The sequence below is a fragment of the Pristiophorus japonicus genome, chromosome 11 (assembly GCF_044704955.1).
Source record: "Pristiophorus japonicus isolate sPriJap1 chromosome 11, sPriJap1.hap1, whole genome shotgun sequence".
Lineage (NCBI taxonomy): Eukaryota > Metazoa > Chordata > Chondrichthyes > Pristiophoridae > Pristiophorus > Pristiophorus japonicus.
In genome coordinates, this window is record NC_091987.1 from 83873915 (window position 1) to 83891241 (window position 17327).

At 44.4% G+C, this 17327-nt stretch overlaps 1 protein-coding gene across 2 annotated transcripts in view; it reads left to right on the forward strand.

Annotated features, from left to right (window-relative positions):
• LOC139276121 (NXPE family member 3-like) overlaps window positions 1-17327 on the forward strand; it is a 104536-nt gene that overhangs the window by 31851 nt on the left and 55358 nt on the right. For both annotated transcript variants that reach the window (XM_070893637.1, XM_070893638.1), the window contains exons 3-4: window positions 5774-6555; window positions 8161-8234. In XM_070893637.1, coding sequence (XP_070749738.1) covers window positions 5774-6555; window positions 8161-8234 — 856 coding nt within the window. The remainder of the gene's footprint in view (window positions 1-5773; window positions 6556-8160; window positions 8235-17327) is intronic.

The following is a 17327-nucleotide window of genomic DNA, read 5'->3' on the forward strand; positions in this document are numbered from 1 at the left end:
TATATCCATCCAATATGACATCAAGAAATCAACTAATCACCTTTGTGAATGCCCTTAGTGACTGTCTTGTGTGTGTCTTTGCAAATCCTACTGATGTCACCTAGTGCTACTCTAGTGGCTGCAGCATGGCTGGTAGAAGTCTACTGACAGTGAATGGGGGAGACTGCAGATGGTCTTTCTGGTCGACCTTGAGGAGTTGGTAGCTGGGAGCATCAAATCAAGTGACGGTGTTTATTCTTCTTCTTCATCACTCTTCTGTCTCTCTTCTTGGTCAACCATTGGCTGGGCAGGTTGGATTTCTTGGGTGTCTGAAATGAGGAAGGCATAGGGGTAGGGTTGTGGTGAGGGGAGGGCGGGAAAGCAAGAGCTGCATGCTTACACCATGCGCAGCTTGACCATCTGAAGAGACTGTTGGATGATGGGGAAGTGGGATGTGAGAAGGAGGATAGCCTTTGAGGATACCGGCATCTAGTATTCTTTCAGCCTTGCCACTAGCCAAGGCTCAGCCATGTCCCTGCCAAGAATGGCCAGCACTGTCTCCTCCGAGGAGGTAAGGTTAAGCTAGGAATGTGAGGGGTGCCTTGTGTTTGGTACAGATTGTTGGCAGGTGAGTGATGGGGGTGGGGGGGGCCATGCATTGAGCAGTGAGTGAGGCAAGTGATATAGTTGGTAGGAGACAGCTTTTGAAGATGCATTCACTGTCCTTCACCAGTGGTCTAAGTTCATCAAATCTATATTTAACGTGGAGATAGACAGAATTTTGAAAGATAAAGGAGTCAAGGGTTATGGAGAGTGGGCAGGGAAGTGGAGGTGAGTCCAGGATCAGATCAGCCATGACCTTATTGAATGGCGGAGCAGGCTCAAGGGGCAAAATGGCCTACTCCTGCTCCTATTTCTTATGTTCTTATGTGCTTTGGGCACTGGAGCCAGGTGGTGGGGGCAACACTGCTGGCAGTGATGGCCTCAGTGATGTGGTCCCACATCCTTCTTTTTGGAGGGCCTCCTGGGCCCTGTCAATAGAGGACCTCTCTTTCAGTGTAATTTCCCCGGCTTGTTGAGTCCCTTGTGTTGGTGCTGAAGCACATTTACCATTTTTTTTATGTGCAGAAGGCAGTTCAGCTTCAAAATTTTTGGAATTATTTTCAATCCTTTTTTTCAGAAGGCAGTTGAGCTCTAAGGGCTAAAGATTGCCTATTTAAAAATTTTTTTTTTTTTCATTTTAGAAGGCAGTTCAGCTTTATGAGCTCGAGTCTGCTTTCTAAATGACAGCCTGGCTTTAAGAAAACGTTGCCTCACTCCAGGGATGCTACGACCACGCTATCTTGGGCCTCCTGCTGAGCACACCACCTGAAACAGCACGTTGCACAATGGGTTCTGCATTGCAATCATTTAAATCAGCAGGCAGCACCAAAATAACCCTGTTCCCTGAGCTATTTTAACGTGTGCAAGTTAATCTCACCCCGTGGTGGCACCGTTATCGGATTTCTAGGCCAAGGTAGCCAGCCCTGAAGTTACACCATTGGATATAGAATGTGAACACCTAATGAATTCATCTGAAATTGTTTCAATAGAAAATAAAATCAGCTGGTTTCCATAACTGGCGCTGACTTACAACTTCGGTTTTTTTACTCCAGTGCAGCGGTAAATTAGAAAAAACATTAAGGCCTAGAAATTTATTCGGGCAGTCAGACAAAACGGGTGGTATTGGAGCAGCCGCACGTTATATGCAATGCCTGATATTCAGTTCCATTGCAGGCCTAAGTGCTCAGATGTTTCAATCCCATGACAAAGAAACATAGAAACATAGAAAATAGGTGCAGGATCAGGCCATTCTGCCCTTCTAGCCTGCACCGCCATTCAATGAGTTCATGGCTGAACATGAAACTTCAGTACCCCATTCCTGCTTTCTCGCCATAACCCTTGATCCCCCGAGTAGTAAGGACTTCATCTAACTCCCTTTTGAATATATTTAGTGAATTGGCCTCAACTACTTTCTGTGGTAGAGAATTCCACAGGTTCACCACTCTCTGGGTGAAGAAGTTTCTCCTCATCTCGGTCCTAAATGGCTTATCCCTTATCCTCAGACTGTGACCCCTGGTTCTGGACTTCCCCAACATTGGGAACATTTTTCCTGCATCTAACCTGTCTAAACCCGTCAGAATTTTAAACGTTTCCATGAGGTCCCCTCTCATTCTTCTGAACTCCAGTGAATACAAGCCCAGTTGATCCAGTCTTTCTTGATAGGTCAGTCCCGCCATCCCGGGAATCAGTCTGGTGAATCTTCGCTGCACTCCCTCAATAGCAAGAATGTCCTTCCTCAAGTTAGGAGACCAAAACTGTGCACAATACTCCAGGTGTGGCCTCACCAAGGCCCTGTACAACTGTAGCAACACCTCCCTGCCCCTGTATTCAAATCCCCTCGCTATGAAGGCCAACATGCCATTTGCTTTCTTAACCGCCTGCTGTACCTGCATGCTAACCTACCATGACACCCAGGTCTCGTTGCACCTCCTCTTTTCCTAATCTGTCACCATTCAGATAATAGTCTGTCTCTCTGTTTTTACCACCAAAGTGGATAACCTCACATTTATCCACATTATACTTCATCTGCCATGCATTTGCCCACTCACCTCACCGATCCATGTCACTCTGCAGCCTAATAGCATCCTCCTCGCAGCTCACACTGCCACCCAACTTAGTGTCATCCGCAAATTTGGAGATACTGCATTTAATCCCCTCGTCTAAATCATTAATGTACAATGTAAACAGCTGGGGCCCCAGCACAGAACCTTGCGGCACCCCGCTAGTCACTGCCTGCCATTCTGAAAAGTACCCGTTTACTCCTACTCTTTGATTCCTGTCTGACAACCAGTTCTCAATCCACGTCAGCACACTACCCCCAATCCCATGTGCTTTAACTTTGCACATTAATCTCTTGTGTGGGACCTTGTCGAAAGCCTTCTGAAAGTCCAAATATACCACATCAACTGGTTCTCCTTTGTCCACTTTACTGGAAACATCCTCAAAAAATTCCAGAAGATTTGTCAAGCATGATTTCCCTTTCACAAATCCATGCTGACTTGGACCTATCATGTCACCATTTTCCAGATGCACTGCTATGACATCCTTAATAATTGATTCCATCATTTTACCCACTGCTGAGGTCAGGCTGACCGGTCTATAATTCCCTGTTTTCTCTCTCCCTCCTTTTTTAAAAAGTGGGGTTACATTGGCTACCCTCCACTCCATAGGAACTGATCCAGAGTCAATGGAATGTTGGAAAATGACTGTCAATGCATCCGCTATTTCCAAGGCCACCTCCTTAAGTACTCTGGGATGCAGTCCATCAGGCCCTGGGGATTTATCGGCCTTCAATCCCATCAATTTCCCCAACACAATTTCCCGACTAATAAAGATTTCCCTCAGTTCCCCCTCCTTACTAGACCCTCTGACCCCTTTTATATCCGGAAGGTTGTTTGTATCCTCCTGAGTGAATACCGAACCAAAGTACTTGTTCAATTGGTCTGCCATTTCTTTGTTCCCCGTTATGACTTCCCCTGATTCTGACTGCAGGGGACACGTTTGTCTTTACTAACCTTTTTCTCTTTACATACCTATAGAAACTTTTGCAATCCGCCTTAATGTTCCCTGCAAGCTTCTTCTCGTACTCCATTTTCCCTGCCCTAATCAAACCCTTTGTCCTCCTCTGCTGAGTTCTAAATTTCTCCCAGTCCCCAGGTTCGCTGCTATTTCTGGTCAATTTGTATGCCACTTCCTTGGCTTTAATACTATCCCTGATTTCCCTAGATAGCCACGGTTGAGCCACCTTCCCTTTATTATTTTTACGCCAGACAGGAATATACAATTGTTGTAATTCATCCATGCGGTCTCTAAATGTCTGCCATTGCCCATCCACAGTCAACCCCCTATGTATCATTCGCCAATCTATCCTAGCCAATTCACGCCTCATACCTTCAAAGTTACCCTTCTTTAAGTTCTGGACCATGGTCTCTGAATTTACTGTTTCATTCTCCATCCTAATGCAGAATTCCACCATATTATGGTCACTCTTCCCCAAGGGGCCTCACACAATGAGATTGCTAATTAATCCTCTCTCATTACACAACACCCAGTCTAAGATGGCCTCCCCCCTAGTTGGTTCCTCGACATATTGGTCGAGAAAACCATCCCTTCTGCACTCCAGGAAATCCTCCTCCACCGTATTGCTTCCAGTTTGGCTTGCCCAATCTATGTGCATATTAAAGTCACCCATTATAACTGCTACACCTTTATTGCATGCACCCCTAATTTCCTGTTTGATACCCTCCCCAACATCCCTACTACTGTTTGGAGGTCTGTACACAACTCCTACTTACGTTTTTTGCCCTTTGGTGTTCTGCAGCTCTACCCATATAGATTCCACATCATCCAAGCTAATGTCTTTCCTAACTATTGCATTAATCTCCTCTTTAACCAGCAATGCTACCCCACCTCCTTTTCCTTTTATTCTATCCTTCCTGAATGTTGAATACCCCTGAATGTTGAGTTCCCAGCCCTGATCATCCTGGAGCCACGTCTCCGTAATCCCAATCACATCATATTTGTTAACATCTATTTGCACAGTTAATTCATCCACCTTATTGCGGATACTCCTTGCATTAAGACACAAAGCCTTCAGGCTTGTTTTTTTAACGCCCTTTGTCCTTTTAGAATTTTGCTGTACAGTGGCCCCTTTTGTTCTTTGTAATTTCAGGGCCTCTAAGATTATGAAGAAAATTGAAGCGTTTACCAGGGCAAATCTGGCGAAGGGTTCAAATCTGAAGAGGCACACATTTGAAAAATTAAAACAAAGAAGCAAGGTCAAGTGAAATGGGTGATAAACTTGTAAACACCTCCATTCAGTCCATAAGTGTGACCTCAAGCTGCCTGTCACTTTAATTCTCCACTGCACTCCAACTCTGATCTCTCTGTCCTCGGCCTCTTACACTGTTCCAATGAAGCTCACTGTCAGCTCGAGGAACAGCACCTCAACTTTCGATTAGGCACTTTACAGCCTTCTGGACTCAACATCAAGTTTAACAATTTCAGACCATAACCTCTGCCCCTATTTTTTTTCTCTCTCTCACAGTTGTTGATTCTGCCATTCCCATTTACATCTTACCTAGAGTCATCTTTTGTTTCTTACCTTGTCTCATTGCCATCTCCTTTTGCTTTGCACCATCATTCCTTTTGTCTTTTAATCTCTCCTGCCTTCCATCCTATCACAAACCATTTTGTTCTTTCCTCACCTCCCCACTTTCCCAGGCTCTGTACTTGCTTAAAAAATCTGTTACATCTCTAACTTTTTCCAGTTCTGACAAAGGGTCATCGACCTGCAACGTTTACTCTGTTTCTCTCTCCACAACATTTTCTGTTTTTATTTGTGAAGTAAATTATCAAGGAAGGCCATTGAGGTGGAGGTGTGGAACTGATCTTCAAAGTCTCTGCTGATGACAGGAAACTGCACAACAGCACCATATATCAGCCAATCAGATATCACTACCAATTATTTTTCTGTCCCTTGTGATTATAATAAAATACAAACTGCTGTATTCAACTGTACACCCTTTAATCAAGGAGTGGAATGGTCTTTAACCCTGAGGAAATTTTTATTCCGAAGCACAGTTCTTTGTTTCTTTCTTGACTGAAGAACGTGGTATATTGAAAAGTAGCCAATAAGAACTGTAAATAGAAAATATATTTACTGTATTAAAAAAATTGTTCCTTTTCACAGGTTTATACCAATTCAAACAGTGGAGCATATTTGATGATTTCCCCAGTTCCGAAGTATAATTTCACAAGGGAGCAACAAATAGAGCCAGAGAGGGTTCCTTGGACACACAAATTGGTGCAATGTGGCTACCAGAATCAAAGCTTCACCCCTGAAGAAAGGTCAGAGGGGACAATCCTTATGAAAATGATTGAATGGCCAAAACCACCCAAGCCTGCTGTGCCCTTTCTGAAAAGCAGCGACCCATCACATGTTCACTTTGTTATTGTAAATTCTGGAAAGACTTTCTATGTTGGTGATCAGTTACAAGTGATGCTGCGTATGAATGATTTTGAAGGACACCCAAAGCAATATGGGGGTGACTATCTGCAAGGCCGGATCCACACCCCAGCTTTAAAAGCCGGTTCAGCAGGAACAGTTGTAGATAATCAAAATGGATTTTACTATATAAATTTTAATTTATCTTGGCCAGGGAAAGTCGAAGTGTCTGTTTCCTTGGTTCATCCCAGTGAAGGGATCCAAGCACTTGAAAGGCTACGCGAGGAACAGCCAGATAGAGTGTATTTTAAAAGTGCCTTCAAATATGGGGGTACTTCAGAGACCACTGTGTGCAATCTCTGTTTGCCTCAAACTAAACCGCTCTGTAACTTTACTGATCCCAGGACTGGGGAGCCCTGGTTCTGTTACAAACCACAGAAACTCCCCTGCTCTGCCCGTATCAACCATATGATGGGAGGTTACAAGCAGAACCTCTTAAGAGGTGAAGAAGGTCATTATTTGCAAAGGTATGTCACTTAATGTTTCTTATTTATAGCTTCCTTTCTGCCCGCTGATTGTAATCTTTGTACTTGACATAGAACCGGACACGAGAATGTCAATTCAAAACTCTCAATATGGGAAGTCCTAGAATATGAGAATGTTTAAACCATTTTTTTGGCATTCAGTTGGAGCTTTCATTAATTTAAGAGAGAAGAAATTGTTTCCTCAAATTGGGGGAAGAGATGTCAAAGCGGAAATCACAATTGACCATTCCCATACATCCACAGGAGTAGAATGAGTGAGGGGAATCAGAACATTGCACCTGCAAGCCTGAGACATGTTTTACAACCAATTCCTTTTGCTAACAGTACTATTGGCAGCAAAGTTAAAATTCTTCACCCCTCTTCGAAATAGTGTCCCCATCTCCCCACACATGCTCACAAGTGCACACATTTCTAGGAAGATCCAAAGTCATGCGTCACAGAGAGGATAAAGCACTTTGACTGTCCAGTACAAATCTGGTTAATTCTAATGTATATTCTGTATTCTGTCTAAGCATCCATTACCCATTTTCCTTTATGGTCCCTCTCTTTCTAACTCGGTTAAGCACTCTTAAATCAACAGATTTATTGAATGTAATTTTGCCACTTGCAGTGATAGAATTTGAAATCAAATCCTGCTCGTCCAGTATCATGATCACTAGAAAGAAAATAATGTGCATTTATGCAGCATCTTTCACATCCTCAGACATCTCAAAGAGCTTCGCAGCCAATGAAGTACTTTTGAAATGTAGTCACTGCTGTAATGTCGGGATAAGTCGTAGCCAAATTTGGGGACAGCAAGGTTCCACAAATAACAATGAAGTAAATGACCAGGTCATCGGTTTTAGTTACGTTGATAGAGGGATAATTGTTGACCAGGACACAGGGAAATCTCTTCATCTTCAAATCATGCTGTGGGACCTTTTAGTTCACAAGAGAGTAGGCGGGGCCTGGGTTTAATGACTCATCTGAAAAGCAGCAGTCTCAGCCTAAATTATGTGTTCAAGTCCTGGAGTTGGGTTTGAATTCAGAGTACTACCACCGAGCCAAAGCTGACACCTACTGAATTGTAATCATTAATTAGCACACCCTGGTACAGACAAAACATGGAAAAGCACAATTCTTTAAGTAAAAATACCATTTTACAGACAGCAGTGAGACTACCTGTGTCCGCCACAGTGTGACAGACCCCCAAGACCAGCTGTGCCAGAACACCATCTTCTTTCTGACAGGATTCCCTGGCAGAGACTGGGAGACTAATGACCCTGAGATTGCAAAGTTGGCTGAGATCAAGGGTGCAACTCCATCATGAGTCTAAGGCATGCCTCCCCCACTCCCAGAGGCATGGCCAACTAATGGAGGGATGGGAAATGTAGGCTTGATCGTCTTGTTGTTTCAGTTGACCAGCCAGGAATTTGAGCAATATCTAAAGTCATTCTATTAAAATAATTTTAAGCCAAAGCTTTAGGTTTCAGAATCTTGAGGAACATGACAAGTGAAATTATATTTTTAAACTTCCAACTGTCTGAACTATTCATTTCTCCAATGGAAACAGTGGTTTAACATGCAACAATAATAATATATTTTCAGTGGGGTCAACATCAAGAAGCCCATATTACCCAGTGGTCCGGGTTATGTATCTGTTGAGCCTTCACCTCGTACAGGTAAGGGAGCTGTGAAATATTGCACTGACTAGCAGATTGGTGGTTTCATGTATTAGAGGGAGTATGGAGTCATTCTTTGATGCTGCCAATACTCAGAAATTTCTATCTCTCTTTTTGAATAAAATGTGATTAATGACTTCATTTATTATTTTCTGAGCTTCATGTGTAGAGTCAATGGGATTTCTGTACAACAAAAACTTTATTTTCATGAGTTCACATTCATCTGATTAATACTGCTCCGATTACAGTGTGTAAGTTGTTACTGTGAAAGCCTTCCAACACCACACATACATTGTGTTTTTTTAACCATTTAATCCATTCATCTTTGTGATTTGAAAAGTGTGATTTAGGAAATTCCCTTTTTCCACAATATTTCAGGTCTGAGATTTAACAGTTTGTGTGTTTGCAATTGACTATAAAAGGTAATCTGAACAAATTAACGTCCATGCACACTCAGTGTCGATAATGCCAAGCTGCGTAATCAACTTACAGTCTCCACTTTGGGCCCAGTCGGGAATCCAGGTTCAAATTACGCTCAAAATTGCATTTGTTTTGCAAAGTAAATTTTACGCTCAGTTTTTCGTTCAAACTCCTTTGCATATCACCGAACGTGAGAACTTCCGTGAACCTGCGCAATCGGCCAGCGATTTAGAACGTAATTATTTTTTTTAAAGCATTGAAAATATTCCTTGATATATTTAAGAGTGGTAACCTGATGCAATTTTATTAATAAAGCTGAATATAAGTGTATCACAAGCATTTTTAATCAGAGTGTCTAGTCCACCGCCTCTGAGTAACCCGATTTTAAATAACTGAAAATGACCTTATAAAACTATACCAAACCATTTTCTAGTTATATTAGAACATAAGAACATAAGAAGTAGGAGCAGGAATTGGCCATTAAGCCCTTCAAGACTGCCAATCAATGAGATCATGGCTGATCTTCTACCTCAGCTCCACTTTCCTACACTATCCCCATATCCCTTGACTCCCTTAATATCCAAAAATCTATTGCTCTCTGTGTTGAAAATACCCAACAACTGAGCCTCCACAGCCCTCCGGGGTAGAGACTTCCAAAGATTCATCAACCTCTGAGTGAAGAAGTTTCTCCTCATCTCAGTCCTAAATGACCGACCCCTTATTCTGAAACTGTGACATCTGGTTCTAGACTGCCCAGCCAGAGGAAACATCCTCCCTGCATCTACCCTGTCAAGCCCTGTAAGAATTTTGTATGTTTCTATGAGATCGCCTCTCACTCTTCTAAACTCTAGAGAATATAGGCCTAGTCTACTCAATCTCTCCTCATAGGACAATTCCCCCATCTCAGGAATCAGTCTGGTGAACCTTCGCTGCACTCCCTCTAAGGCAAGTATATGCTTCCTTAGGTAAGGAGACCAAAACTGTACACAATACTCCAGGTGCAGTCTCACCAGGGCCCTATATAATTGCAGGAAGATGAATTTATTCTTATACTCAAATCCTCTTGTAATAAAGGCCAACATAACATTTGCTTTCTTAATTGCTTGCTGTACCTGCATGTTAACTTTCAATGATTTGTGACATTTCACAATCTCTCACCATTTAAAAAACACACTGCTGTTCTACATTTTGTTACATTTCTCCACATTATATTCCATTTGCCATGTTCTTGCTCGTGCTCTCAGTCTGTCTATATCCCCATAAAGCCTCTTTACATCCTCCTCACAACTTACGTTCCCATCTAGCTTTGTGTCATCAGCAAACTTGAATATATTACATTTGGGCCCCTCATTCAAATCATTGATATAGACTGTGAATAGCTGGGGCCCCAAGCACAGATCCTTGCGGCACTCCACTAGTTACAGCCTACCAACCTGAAAATGACCCGTTTATTCCACTCTCTGTTTTCTGTCCATTAACTAATCCTCAATCCATGCTAGTATATTACCCCCAATCCCCTGAGCCCTAGTTTTGTTTAATAACCTCTTGTGTGCACCTTATCAAATGCCTTCTGAAAATCCAAATACACCACATCCATTGGTCCCCCCTTATCTATTCTGCCAATTACAACCTCAAAAAACAGATTTGTCAAAAATGATTTCCCTTTCATAAATCCGTGTTGACTCTGCCCAATCCTATTATTCTTTTCTAAGTGCCTTGTTACCACGTCCTTAATAATAGATTCTAGCATTTTCCCTACTACTGATGTCAGGCGAACTGGTCTGTAGTTCCCCGTTTTCTCTCTCACTCCTTTCTTAAATAGAGGGGTTACATTTGCTACCTTCCAATCCACAGGAACCATTCTAGAATCTATGGAATTTTGGAAGATGACAACCAATGCATCCACAATCTCTATAGCCACCTCTTTCAAAACCCTAGGATGTAGAGCATCAGGTCCAGGGGATTTATCCACGTTCAATCCCATTAATTTCTCCAGTACTACTTTTTTACGAATACTAATTTCTTTCAGTTCCTCATTCTTGCAAGAACCTAATACTATCTTTAACTTCTCTTGTTAGCCACAGTTGGACCACTTTTCTTGTGGGCTTTTTGTGCCTTAAAGAAATGTATATTTGTTGTAAATGATGTATTAATTCTTTAAATGCTAGCCATTACTTGTCCACCATCATACCTTTTAATGTAGTTTCCTAATCACCCCTCATATCTACGTAGTTTGCTTTGTTTAGATTTAAGACCCTAGTTTTGGATTTAACTAAATCACTTTCAAACTCAATATAAAATTCTATCATATTATGGTCACTCTTTCCTAAAGCCCCCTTTACAACAAGGTTATTAATTAACCCTTTCTCATTGCACAATGCTAGATCTAAAATAGCCTGTTCCTTAATTAGTTCCCTAATTAAATATTGATCTTGAAAATTATCTTGTATACATTCCATGAATTTATCCTCCACACTATTACTGCAAATTTAGTTTGCTCAGTCTATATATGCAGATTAACATCCCCCATGATTACTGTATTACCCTTGTTACATGCACCACTAACTCCCTGCTTTATATTCTGCCCTACATTACAACTACTGTTTGGGGGCCTATAAACAACTCCCACCAATGTTTTCTGCCCCTTGCTGTTTCTTAACTCCACCCAAATTGATTTTACTTCTTGATTTTCTGAGCCGAGATCCCTTCTCTCTACTGTATTTATCCCATCCCTTATTATCAGGGCTACCCTTCTCCCTTTTCCATGTTGCCTATCCAAAAATAACAGACACAAACCTGGTGGTGGTGGAGGGTGGTTTGGGAATAGGTATTCCATTTTTTAAATTCTGCTTTTACTGTTGGTTGGAGGCTGCCAGCACTGCTATACCTGCCACCGAATAACTCCCCTCCCAACACCCGCCCCCTCACTGACCAGACTCTCACGCAAAGATCAGGGAGCCCAACTTAATATATTAAAGGGAAAGACCAGAAGATTGGCTGGGGTCAGGAGCATGTCTTTGTAGCAGGTGGAAGACCTGCCACACCACAGATGTGATTCAATTCCACTAAAGCAGAAATTCTAGTCCTCTGTTTCTTCAGGAGCTTTTGTAAAATGAAGAGTTATGATTTGAATACCTATATTATCTTTTTTTCTGGCTCTTAATTCTTTTAGATATTGCTAAAGTTTGAAATGTGAGGGATGCTGCATAATGACTGTGTATTATATCCGTTGTTGATTGAGAATGGATCAATGTATACACTCTTAAAGGCACTGGTGATGGGGCGGTAATGTCCTGTTTGCAGGGTGTGTTGCAGAAATTAAATGGAAGGATGGTGGTAATGTTGTCACCTAAGGGCAAATCCCCTGGGAGGACAGGCGCACCAACATTAGCATCCTTGTCCAGGCCAACATCCCCAGCATCGAAGCATTGACCACATTTGATCAGCTCCGCTGGGCAGTCCACATAGTTCGCATGCCAGACACGTGACTCCCAAAGCAAGCGCTCTACTCAGAACTCGTCCACAGCAAATGGGCCAAAGGTGGGCAGCGGAAGCGTTACAAAGACACCCTCGAAGCCTTCCTGATAAAGTGCAACATTCCCATTAATACCTGGGAGTCCCTGTCCAAAGACCGCCCTAAGTGGAGGAAGTGCATCCGGGAGGGCACTGAGCACCTCGAGTCTTGTCACCGAGAGCATGCAGAAATCAAGTGCAGGCAGCGGAAGGAGCATGCGACAAATCAGACTCCCCGCCCACCCTTTCCTTCAACCACTGTCTGTCCCACCTGTGACAGAGACTGTGGTTCTCGTATTGGACTGTGCAGCCACCTAAGAACTCATGCTAAGAGTGGAAGCAAGTCTTCCTTGATTCCGAGGCATTGCCTATGATGATGATGAAGTGTTCAGTGGGGATGCAGAAGTACGCAAGCACATCCGAAGTGCATAGGGCAGACCTTGCAGGATTTTGCAGAGTCCACTTGTTGAAAGCAATTATTTAGCGCTCCTTGCAAAGATTGCACTGTGTGCAGGAAGGATGCAGGCCTTTGGGCAAAATTTTAAAATCATGTAAGCTGCCCAACATTTTCTGCTTTAGTGGAATTGTGGCACATTGTTGGCCTGGTGTGATAGCAGATTTAACAAACTGCTGCTGTGCCTTAAAGGTGAAGTCATACCATTGAAGCTGTAGAAATGTGGAGTTGAATAAGTTGTACAGACTGCATTGGAACAGTGGATAAGAGCAATGCAGGGGCTTGGGGAGGAGGTAGAACTACCTCGTTTACCAAGAGGTGCCTGGAGGTGATGCTGAGGGAGGTACATGAAAGCAACATTACCATCCTTAAATTTGAAAAGCGTCCTCTTCAAATATCTGGGAGTAAGTGGCAAGACAGGAAACTGTAACTTTACATGTGTGGAGGTCTTCAGCACAAAAAGCTCATTTGTAATGGGGCAGCTTTAGGTCGGAACAGATGAATGGACGAGCATTCATTGTAGATGAAATATAAAGGGTAATAGTGTTTGGTGGGCCAGATGATCGGAGATATGTGGTCAGAACTGCTTGTATATGAGCACTGTCATGTTTGTAACTGGAACACTGTGTTCGCAGGTGCACGACCTGTGTCCAGCTGGGTAATGCCCCCAGGGATGCCCCGCTCAGCCCGTGGCCCTGGCCCACCAAGCCATGGTCACGCATTCACGTTGACTACGTGGGCCCGTTCATGGGGAAGATGTTTCTCATTGTAGTAGATGCGCACTCGAAATGGATCGAGTGCATCATCCTGAATTCATGCACGTCATCCACCACCGTGGAAAGCCTACGTGTGATCTTTGCAACCCATGGCCTGCCGGACATCCTGGTTAGTGATAATGGCCCGTGTTTCACGAGCTATGAATTCCGGGAGTTTATGTCGGGCAATGGCATCAACTACGTCAGGACTGCACCGTTCAAGCCGGCCTCCAATGGCAAGGCGGAACGGGCAGTCCAAATCATTAAGCAAGGTATGCTCAGGATTCAAAGACCCTCCCTACAATGCTGCCTATCGCGCCTCCTGCTGGCCTATAGATCCCGCCGCACTCGCTCACAGGGGTTCCGCCCGCAGAGCTACTCATGAAATGGACACTCAAAACTCGGTTGTCCCTCAGCCACCCAGTCCTGACCGTCATAGTTGAGGGCAAGCGCAAGTCACAAAACGAGTACCATGGCCATAACTCAAGGGGGAGATGTATCGAAATAAATGATCCTGTATTCGTCCTCAATCACGCCATGGGGCCTAAATGGCTTGAGGGGACTGTAATTGACAAAGGGGGGAATAGGGTCATCGTGGTAAAACTCAACAATGGCCAGATATGCCGTAAGCATCTGGACCAAGTTTTAAAAAAAAAAGGTTCAGCATGGACACGGAGGTACCTGAAGAAGACCATGAGATGGAGCTCACACTACCGCCAGTGAACGTGCAACAAGAGCAATCAGAAGAATGCACAGTCCCTGAGGTCAGCCCGGACAGGCCGGAATCACCACAGGTGACAGACACTCACGTCAGTGTCCAACAACCAGAGCCCCAACTGCGGAGCTCCACGAGGGAGTGTAGACCACCTGAAAGACTAAACCGATGATCCCAGTAAGACTTTGGGGGTTGGGGGGAAGGTGATGTCTTGTTTGTAACTACAATGTAACACCACTATATTACTGAATACACTCAACTTAGATGCACACCTTGACCACAGGGGGTGAACTTGTGGGAGACACTCCTTACCTGACCACACAGGTAAAAAAGGGAGGTCCCACGCAGAGTCATCACTTCTGGAGTCCTTTAATAAAGAGTTAAGGTCACAGAGCGGCCTTGTCCCTGGAATGTGCCTTATGTGGTTTCATGCTGTAGAGTAAGGACTTTATGTCATGTATCTGACATTATTATATATAACTGTATCCTAACATGCTATACATGACTGTAATAAGATATGACCTGTAACCACCAGCATACCTTACCACCAGGGGTGCACTTGCAAGAGACAGGTATATAAGGACAGGTCTCAGGCAAGTGCAGCATTCCAGAGCTGTGAAATAAAGATGCAGGTCCAGAGTGACCTTGACTTCACTACATCCCTCGTGTGAATCTGTACTGAGGGGACAGGACTTTACAGTGGCGACGGGTTACGGGATTACAGAATCCACAGAATGGCGAACAACGGATCAGATGAAAAGTACAATGCGGGAGACAATTGGGAGGACTTTATAGAAAGGCTCCAGCAAAGCTTTGTAACCAAAGACTGGTTAGGCGACGATAAGGCAGACCAGCTGTGGCTCGAAAACATATGCTTGAATGAAGAATCTGTTGGCACCCGAGAAACCAGCAAGCAAGTCATTTGAAGAATTGAGCACACTGGTAAGAGACCACCTGAAGCCAGCGAGCAGCCTACACATGGCCAGACACAGGTTCTACAACTACAGATGCTGTGTGGGCCAGAGCATACCCGACTTTGTGGCGGAACTTCGGAGGTTGGCTTTTATGTGAGTTCTCCGAAGAACTGAGGAGAGAAATGCTGAGAGACTTTTTCATTGAAGGAATAGGCCACGCAGGCATATTCCGAAAGCTCACAGAAATCAAGAACTTGACCTTAGAGGCAGCAGCACTGGTTGCACAGACATTCTTGGTAGGGGAAGAAGAAACGAGGTTGATTTACAGTGCAGGTACAACAACTAATGAAATATTGGAACAAAAAGTTCACAGCACTAAACAAACTGCTACCCCCACACACAGACAAAACCAGGAGAACAGGTTCTCGACAGTAGGCAGAAGCCATCAAGGACCACAAGAACGGCCATTCACACCTCATCAACCCACAATGCGAGCAATGAACTACAAACTGAGAGAAGCTCAAGAGAGATCAGCCAGATGCAGCTCATTCTTTGGGAACACTTGGAACAATGGAACAGGTCTGTGCTGGAGGTGTGGGGGTGGGCACTCGTCAACGGGATGTTGATTTCAGCAGGCTGTTTGCAGAAATTGTGAATATACAGGGCATTTGGCCCGCATGTGCAAAAAAACGGCAGCTCGGCTGGTATACGAATCGGATGGGTCGGAAAGCGGACCAGAAGATGGTGGGGACAGTGCCCGAGACACCGATGTACAGCGGGTCAACACGATCAATGGCCACTGCTCCTACAACAGGACGCCTCCGATACTGATGAGGGTCTTACTCAACAAGATATCTGTCAACATGGAGCTGGATACGGGAGCGAGTCAATCTCTCATGGGCGCTCAACAATTTGAACAACTGTGGCCGCATAAAAGAGACAGACCAAAACTCACAAGGGTCGACACCAAACTAAGGACCTATACCAAAGAAATCGTACCAGTCCTCGGCAGCGCCATGCTCTCTGTCACATACAAAGGGACAGTGAACCGACTTCCCCTGTGGATTGTCCCCGGAGACCCACCAGCACTGCTGGGGAGAAGCTGGCTGGCAAAACTAAACTGGAAATGGGATGATGTCCATGCCATGTCATTAGAGGAACGGACCTCCTGCTCAACAGTTATAAAGCGATTTGAACATCTTTCAGCCAGGTGTGGGCACTTTCAAAGGGGCCAAAGTCAAAATCTACATCACACAGGATGCTAGACCGGCCCATCACAAGGCCAGAGCTGTACCCTATGTGATGAGGGAAAAGATTGAACACGAACTAGACAGGCTTCTGCGGGAAGGCATTATATCACCTGTGGAATTTAGCGACTGGGCAAGTCCCATCGTCCCAGTCATGAAGCCTGATGGATCCGTACGAATCTGTGGGGACTACAAATCTACCATAAACAGAGTCTCCCTACAGGACCAATACCTGCTGCCCAGAGCGGAGGACTTATTTGCCACATTGGCTGGAGGTAAACTTTTCTCAAAATTAGACCTCACATCTGCGTATATGACGCAAGAATTGACCGAGGAATCCAAGCTACTCACCACCATCAACACACATCGAGGCCTTTTCATGTACAATCGATGCCCATTTGGCATCAGGTCGGCAGCTGCCATATTCCAGCGCAACATGGAGAGTCTGCTCAAGTCCATCCCGGGGACAGTTGTATTTCAAGACGACATACTTATCAAGGGCAGGGACACCGACTCCCATCTCCGTAATTTGGAGGAAGTACTAAAGCGGTTGGATCGGGTAGGCCTACGAGTCAAGAAATCCAAGTGCCTGTTTCTCGCACCCGAGGTTGAATTTTTGGGCAGAAGGATTGCCACTGATGGAATCCGCCCAACAGAGTCCAAAACAGAAGCAATTCGCCTGACACCCAGGCCCCGGAATGTCTCAGAACTGTGCGCCTTTCTCGGGCTACTCAAGTACTTTGGGAACTTTATGCAGAACTTAAGCACGCTGCTGGAGCCTCTCCACGTGCTACTCAGGAAGGGGTGCGATTGGTTTTAGGGGGACGCCCAGGAACCCGCCTTCAATAAGGCACGCAACCTTCTGTGTTCCAACAGTGTTTTGACTTTCTTTGACCCAGGTAAAAAGCTAGTTCTCACATGCGATGTGTCAGCGTATGGGGTCGGGTGCATTTTGCAACATGTCAATAGTGCGGGCAAATTACAACCAATAGCTCATGCCTCCAGGTCACTTTCGCGGGCGGAGCGTGGGTACGGAATGGTAGAGAAGGAGGCGCTCGTGTCCGTGTACGGTGTC